The 8,580-nt window shown below is 38.3% G+C and overlaps 1 protein-coding gene across 1 annotated transcript; it reads right to left on the reverse strand.

Moving 5' to 3' along the window:
- Nucleotides 1–4,018: 4,018 nt before the first annotated feature.
- Nucleotides 4,019–8,329, reverse strand: LOC115181923 (gastrula zinc finger protein XlCGF17.1-like). Its single transcript, XM_029743615.1, has 2 exons — nt 8,323–8,329; nt 4,019–5,159 (listed from the first exon to the last, which is right to left on the reverse strand). Exons 1-2 carry the CDS (start codon nt 8,327–8,329, stop codon nt 4,453–4,455), a joined length of 714 nt encoding a protein of 237 aa, XP_029599475.1. The 3' UTR covers nt 4,019–4,452.
- Nucleotides 8,330–8,580: the final 251 nt, after the last annotated feature.

The raw sequence follows: 8,580 nt of genomic DNA on the forward strand, positions 1-8,580 counted from the left end.
CATTCACAGTGTAGGTTGGAAAAAGTATGTGAACCCCTAGGCTAATGGCTACTCCAAAAGCTAATTGGAGTCAGGAGTCAGCTAACCTGAATTCCAATCAATGAGGTGAGATTGGAGATGTTTGTTAGAGCTGCCTTGCCCTTTAAAAAACACTCACAAAGTTTTTGTTTGCTATTCACAAGAAGCATTGCCTGATGTGAACCATGCCTCAAACAAAAGAGATCTCAGAAGACCTAAGATTAAGAATTGTTGACTTGCATAAAGCTGGAAAGGGTTACAAAAGTATCTAAAGGCCTTGATGTTCATCAGTCCACGATTAGACAAATTGTCTATAAATGGAAAAAGTTCAGCACTGTTGCTACTCTCCCTTGAAGTGGCCATCCTGCAAAGATGACTGCAAGAGCACAGCGCAAAATGCTCAATGAGGTTAAGAAGAAACCTATAGTGTCAGCTAAAGACTTACAGAAATCTCTGGAACGTCCTATCATCTCTGTTGACGATTCTACAACACGTAAAACACTTAACAAGAATGGTGTTCATGGGAGGACACCACGGAAGAAGCCACTGCTGTCCAAAAAAACAATTGCTGCACGTCTGAAGTTTGCAAAAGTGCACCTAGATGTTCCACAACGCTTCTGGCAAAATATTCTGTGGTCAGATGAAACTACAGTTGAGTTGTTTGGAAGGAACCCACAACACTGTGTGTGGAGAAAAAAAGGCACAGCACACCAACATCAAAACCTCATCCCAACTGTAAAGTAAGGTGGAGGGAGCATCATGGTCTGGGGCTGCTTTGCTGCCTCAGGACCTGGACAGCTTGCTATCATCAACAGGAAAATGAATTCCCAAGTTTATCAAGACATTTTGAAGGAGAATGTTAGGCTATCTGTTCGCCAATTGAAGCTCAACAGAAGTTGGGTGATGCAACAGGACAACAACCCAAAATACAGAAGTAAATCATCAACAGAAGGGCTTCAACAGAAGAAAATACGCATTCTGGAGTGGCCCAGTCAGAGTCCTGACCTCAACCCGATTGAGATGCTGTGGCATGACCTCAAGAGAGCAATTCACACCAGACATCCCAAGAATATTGCTGAACTGAAACAGTTTTGTAAAGAGCAATGGTCCAAAATTCCTCCTGACCGTTGTGCAGGTCTGGTCCGCAACTACAGAAAACATTTGGTTGATGTTATTGCTGCCAAAGGAGGGTCAACCAGTTATTATATTATATTTTTCCCACCATGCACTGTGAATGTTTACACAGTGTGTTCAATAAAGACAAGAAAACATATAATTGTTTGTGTGTTATTAGTTTAAGCAGACTGTGTTTGTCTATTGTTGTGACTGAGATTAAGAAATCCAGGTATTTCCAAAGGGTTCACATACTTTTTCTTACCACTGTATATAATGAACATACTAGGTCTATACTGCCTACATGGTGTAACAATACATCATGTAGATGTATATAATGAACAGACTAGGTCTATACTGCTCCTACACGGCATCATGTAGATGTATATGATGAACAGACTAGGTCTATACTGATCCTACATGGTGTAAAAATACATCATGTAGATGTATATAATGAACATACTAGGTCTATACTGCTCCTACATGGTGTAACAATACATCATGTAGATGTATATAATGAACAGACTAGGTCCATACTGCTCCTATGTGGTGTAACAGTACATCATGTAGATGTATATAATGAACAGACTAGGTCTATACTGCTCCTACGTGGTGTAACAATACATCATGTAGATGTATATAATGAACAGACTAGGTCTATACTGCTCCTACACGGCATCATGTAGATGTATATAATGAACATACTAGGTCTATACTGCTCCTACATGGTGTAACAATACATCATGTAGATGTATATAATGAACAGACTAGCTCTATACTGCTCCTACATGGTGTAACAATACATCATGTAGATGTATATAATGAACAGACTAGGTCTATACTGCTCCTACACGGCATCATGTAGATGTATATAATGAACAGACTAGGTCTATACTGTTCCTACATGTACCAATACATAGATATACAGTACCAGTCAAAAGTTTGGACACACCTACTCATTCCAGGGTTTTTGTTATTTTTTTTTTTTTACTATTTTCTACATTGTAGAATAATAGTGAAGACATCAAAACTATGAAATAACACATATGGAATAATGTAGTAACCAAAAAAGTGTGTAATAATCCTGCTGTTTAATCAGCTTCTTGGTATGCCACACCTGTCAGGTGGATGGATTATCTTGGCAAAGGAGAAATGCTCACTAACAGGGATGTAAACGAATGTGTGCACAAAATTAGAGAGAAAGAAGTATTTTTTTTACATATGGAACATTTCTGGGATCTTTTATTATTATATGTTATATGAAACATGTTTATATATTTTTCAGTATAATATCCCTAAATATCAGTCAAGAAATGGAACAATAAGGCCACAGAACATGACATAAGCAGAGCTGTGGGAGATCACCTCAAGCCCCTGGTAGAGTCGGGGGTGGTGTTTACCACTCCACCACGCCTTCAGCAGGCTGGAAAAGTGGGATTGATCTGGTTGATCCATTTGTTTGTTTGTTTTCAGTAGTTGAATCCTTTCACATATTGTTGATTTAAAAAATGTACTTGATTTGTTGAAAAGAGATACTAAACTTACATACCACACAAGCACAATTTTGACAGTGGACGATATATTGAAATTATTTTGTTTTTCATACTAATATGGACCAAGATGTGTTGCTTTTGCACAGACTTGTTCATTGGTTTTGCAAGAGTCTGTTGATTGGTCAGTCATTGGGTTCATTGTTTTACAATATGTTCAAATCAAATCAAGCTTTATTTATAGAACATTTCAGACATGGATGCAACGGAATGCGCTTTACAAGAAAAAACGAATGAAAAACAATTAATAAAATTATATGCATTTTCCAAAATACTAAACAATAACAATAAAACTGAAAGATTAATGCGCATTCTAAGGAAATGCCATCATTAAAATAGTAAGAATTGGATGTAAAATATAAAAACTGAATGTACACCCCTTTGTTAATATGTATTGGCAATAATTAACTTAATGGTGAGGCATGGAATAATAAAACATGTATCTTTTGTCAGGCTGAATGTTTGAAATATGAGGTGATTTGAGTCATGCTTCTTCAGTAGTGGAATAAAGACAATTAGCACTTGAATGTTGTCAATAACAACTGTGTGTAAAAACTGGAATGATGTATGATTGTTAATAAAACTGTTCATAGACCATTTTTTTTTAATACTGCCTCCATGTTGCAAGTACGTTGAAACTAAGTTGTTTTCAAGTTGTTTAAACAAAGACGTGAAAAATACGTCTTTTGGACTTTCAACCAAAACCGAACGTAGATTGGACATAGTTTTCCTTTCAACAACATTTTGCTTGGTGCCAGTTTTAACGAGGCCAAACCAATAACCAATATGCAGAAACAGTTTGATATATTGAAAACCTAAACATAAAATGTACTATCAACACTAACACAATAGTAATCATATTACTTATATTTCTTTAAACTAGCACCTTATACATTGCACAAGGACCAAAAACATGTTGTTTTGACAAGTAGCAATAAATCACTGATATCGATTAGGGGGGGAAATCAGGTTGTACGTGCTGTTGAAACTAACAACTAAAACAAACACATGGAAATGGGAGATATATTTTACCTCACTGATTAGAGGACAACCTGCAGAAAACAGTCAGCTACATTTTGGAGTGATGCATTTAAATGTAAGGGTCCCCAAAACGAAGAGAAACCAAACACTTATTTGTCATCACTCATCGATATCACATTGAAATCAATTGCACGAGAGGGGGGAGATGAGGTTGCACTTCCTGTTAAAACTAACAGCTCAAAAACCACACGTAATCTGGGAATAATGTGTTCATCACTGGTTAGAGGACAATTTGTAGAAAACAGCTAGCTACATTTGAAGTGTTGCATTTTGATTCATTTGGGTCACCAACGCGGTAAGTTTAACAATATTTATTTTGTTGTTAAATTGTACTCTTTCAATTCAGAGCCTGGATTTTTCCCCTGATGCTAATATCCATATGACACTGAAATCAATAGAACAGGGGCAAACGTTTAAGGTTCTACATTGTGACATTATTAATTAAAATACTCCTACTACAATGTTTAAACATTGTACATTGTGACATTATTTCATTGATATCATGAAACAACTCCATCATGTATTTTCTGATGTTTAATCAGAGATCTTTTATCAGAGTATCTCGTCACATTGATCACAAATATGAGTTCTCTGGTGTGATTCTAAACATCCTGACGAAACATAACTCTTTCCACAGTCAGAGCAGGGAAAAGATTTCTCTCCTGTGTGTGTTCTATGGTGTATAGTCAGACTGCTAGATGTAACAAAACCGTTCCCACATTAACCACAGCTATGAGGCTTCGCTCGTGTGTATTCTCAAGTGTCGAGTCAGATGGCTAGATGTAACAAAACTCTTCCCACACTGATTACAACTATAGGGTTTCTCTCCGGTGTGAATTCTCAGGTGTGCTATCAGGTTGCTAGATTGAGCAAAACTCTTCCCACATTCATTACAGATATAAGGTTTCTCTCCTGTGTGTGTTCTCTGGTGTAGTATCAGACTGCTAGATGAAACAAAACTATTCCCACATTCATCACAGCTATAATATTTCTCTCCTGTGTGTGTTCTCTGGTGTATAGTCAGACTGCTAGATGTAACAAAACTCTTCCCACACTGACCACAGCTATAAGATTTCTCTCCTGTGTGTATTCTCTGGTGTATAGTCAGACAGCTAGATGTAATAAAACTCTTCCCACATTGATCACAACTATAAGGCTTCTTTCCTGAGTGTGTTCTCTGGTGTGCTTTCAGATTACTTGAATGTGTAAAACTCTTTCCACATTGATCACAGCTATAAGGTTTCTCTCCTGTATGGATTCTCTGATGTCTTTTGAGGTCTGTTGAAGAGGTGAATCTCTTCCCACAGTCAGAGCAGCAGTGAGATTTCTTTCCTGTGGGTTTCCACTGCTGTTTCTTGAGATGTTCTGATGTGGAGAGACTCTTCTCTGCCTCGTCAGCTTCATGATGTTGTTGAGGCTCTCCAGAGGATCCACGATAGTCAAGTCTCTCTCCTGTGTGAACAACAAAGTCAGACAGATGGTTAAAGGCCCACAATAGCAGAAATCCACTGTTTATTTTAGCTAAAAGGTGATGCCCATGATGTTGTGTACAAACTTATTTGACAATTGTCTTAATAAGACCAGTCAAGTAAGCAACAATAGACATGTTTAGTCTTATTTTTTTTTTTTAAACTTTAGTAGTAAAGTGGATGATTCTGATTCTAGGCTATTACAGTTGCAGACCACATTTGCTGACCAATATAGGGCCCTTTCAATATATTGGTTGCAGAAACTGCTCCCTGCTAATGAGGAAACAGCTAGTTATTGATGTAGTATATCTGCATGGAGCAAAAATTGTGAATTTAGATTTTAGTTTTTCGCAATGTATTCTGAATATTACAACGCAAGATCAGGAGTGCTCCTCAAGGAAACTCACATTAAGCTATGTGTCTATTCACTAATTCACCACCGTGGGGGAAAACTCAGGGGAGTTCTCATAGGCTGACAGCAAAAATAGCCTCCATTCACAGGTTGCTTATGAGTGCATTTCACACTACTTTTGGATTCAAATTGTAAGGCTTGTTTGAATGTCCTGCTTAATATAATGTTTTTGTCATCCTCCCAATTCAACTGCTTTATACTTAAAAAAAAACACTTCAACCAGTAAAATTCTCTGGTTGCTTTGCTGTCAATGAGCTTAAGCATTCAGGCTAACAACAAATCAAAACGGCTGCATCCAAAACAGGTATTTTGCAAATATTATCTTAGCGACTGTTCAAGCAACAATCAAAACAACAATTGTAAGCCTGAGAACCCAACAAAGTAATAACCTGGTAAATCTAGTGTTGAATGGTCCCAGATGGTGAACAGTTTATTTAGTAATAACCTGGTAAATCTAGAGTGTTGAATGGTCCCAGATGGTGAACAGTTTATTTAGTAATAACCTGGTAAATCTAGACTGTTGAATGGTCCCAGATGGTGAACAGTTTATTTAGTAATAACCTGGTAAATCTAGACTGTTGAAGGGTCCCAGATGGTGAACAGTTTATTTAGTAATAACCTGGTAAATCTAGACTGTTGAATGGTCCCAGATGGTGAACAGTTTATTTAGTAATAACCTGGTAAATCTAGACTGTTGAATGGTCCCAGATGGTGAACAGTTTATTTAGTAATAACCTGGTAAATCTAAACTGTTGAATGGTCCCAGATGGTGAACAGTTTATTTAGTAATAACCTGGTAAATCTAGACTGTTGAATGGTCCCAGATGGTGAACAGTTTATTTAGTAATAACCTGGTAAATCTAGACTGTTGAATGGTCCCAGATGGTGAACAGTTTATTTAGTAATAACCTGGTAAATCTAGACTGTTGAATGGTCCCAGATGGTGAACAGTTTATTTAGTAATAACCTGGTAAATCTAGACTGTTGAATGGTCCCAGATGGTGAACAGTTTATTTAGTAATAACCTGGTAAATCTAGACTGTTGAATGGTCCCAGATGGTGAACAGATTATTTAGTAATAACCTGGTAAATCTAGGCTGTTGAATGGTCCCAGATGGTGAACAGTTTATTTAGTAATAACCTGGTAAATCTAGACTGTTGAATGGTCCCAGATGGTGAACAGTTTATTTAGTAATAACCTGGTAAATCTAGACTGTTGAATGGTCCCAGATGGTGAACAGTTTATTTAGCTGTAATGACCTGGTAAATCTAGACTGTTGAATGGTCCCAGATGGTGAATAGTTTATTTGGAAGTAATAACCTGGTAAATCTAGGCTGTTGAATGGTCCCAGATGGTGAACAGTTTATTCAGTAATAACCTGGTAAATCTAGACTGTTGAATGGTCCCAGATGGTGAACATCAGTTGTTTTCCCCCACGGTGGTCATTCTACTTGTTTATGACGTGACTCTGAGTCATCAGGTTAACATGGGCTACATGGAGTGTTTTGGTTTCACTCTGGGTTGAGTAGACAAACAGAGAGAGGACAAAGACTCTCCTATTTCAGTGGCTGATAATACAGGGGGCGATCCAGGATTGGTCCATTTTAGTTTTAAACTAATACTATACTGTATACGAGTCTTTCTATTAATAAAGAGGACAATGTGGGACATTGGGATCACATTTCTAAATGACTGGAAACTAAAACACATTTCATGCAGTTCCACATGTGAACTTACAGGGACAGAAGACTTTATACACTGAGTGTACAAAACATTATTAACACCTGCTCTTTCCATGACAGACTGACCAGGTGAAAGATATGATCCTTATTGATGTAACTTGTTAAATCCAGTCCAATCAGTGTAGATGAAGGGGAGGAGACAGGTTAACCCTCTAGAGTTGATGTCTGCACCCCCACTGAAATCTAATTAGCATAATACTAAAATCACCATAAGAATCTGTCTGTTTAATCTTCAGATATCTGTATATAGGCTGCATCTCAATATCAGCCTTCCGCATCAGCGGCGAAAGGTAGCAGAGCTACAGCGGTGTTTGTCAGACCAGCGGTGTTTGTCAGACCAGCGGTGTTTGTCCCGAGAATCTGTCTTCTCACGTAGAAAAAAATAGTTTTGTTTTTGTTAAGCTACAACATGTTTAAACTTTCAGTCTGGTAGATACCATTAGTTATATGATACAGCACACTGGCTGGTTCGTGTGTGGATCTGGGAAGAGGGGTGTGTCTGTGGCAATTCACTGACGTTAGGCGTGCAGCACGTTGGCAGTGCTTTCTGGGACTTGTAGTGCAGTCCATCCCGGGCAGTATGGAAGCGGGCCAAACTGAATTGCCAACCCAAATAAGTGCATGGGCCAGATAGACGTGTCACGGGCCAGATTGGGCCGGTGGTCCTTGTGTTTGACACGTGCTCTAGATAGTCTGTTTCCCCAGTCATCTGTAATAATAATTCACAGACAGTGATGACGTCATCTCACAGGGACTTACAGTTTGTTGCCATCTTGCTGCAAGTCTCTTTCAGGACATGAACCTCTCCCTGGGAGAACTGTAAACTGTTCTTAAGGTCTTGGACCTCTCTGGTCAGATCGTCCCTTCTGTTGTTAGTTGAATCCACCAGTATTTGGACAAGGCTGTTGAAGCTATTTTCCTGTTGCTGTAAGGATTGCTTGTGGACATATTTTTGTTGATGTAAAAGATCACGTACCTGTCATAGTTAAACACTGTTCTCTCCATTACTCCAACCTTTAACTTTGGGCGGCATGATGGAGGCAACGTAGGCTAATGCTGGTACACCACATTATTCCAGCCAGCACAGCTCGTAAAGCCGATGGAAACCGCAACAAACAGCAGGGATTTAAATATCCACAAGCACAGGACTTAGGCTAACCGCGTTATGGGATACAAATTAAACAGGCTAGTAAGCAAAAATGTTTTAAAGGAAAAACTTTTCCCGAAAGTTTCA

Source organism: Salmo trutta, unplaced genomic scaffold (genome assembly GCF_901001165.1).
Source record: "Salmo trutta unplaced genomic scaffold, fSalTru1.1, whole genome shotgun sequence".
Lineage (NCBI taxonomy): Eukaryota > Metazoa > Chordata > Actinopteri > Salmoniformes > Salmonidae > Salmo > Salmo trutta.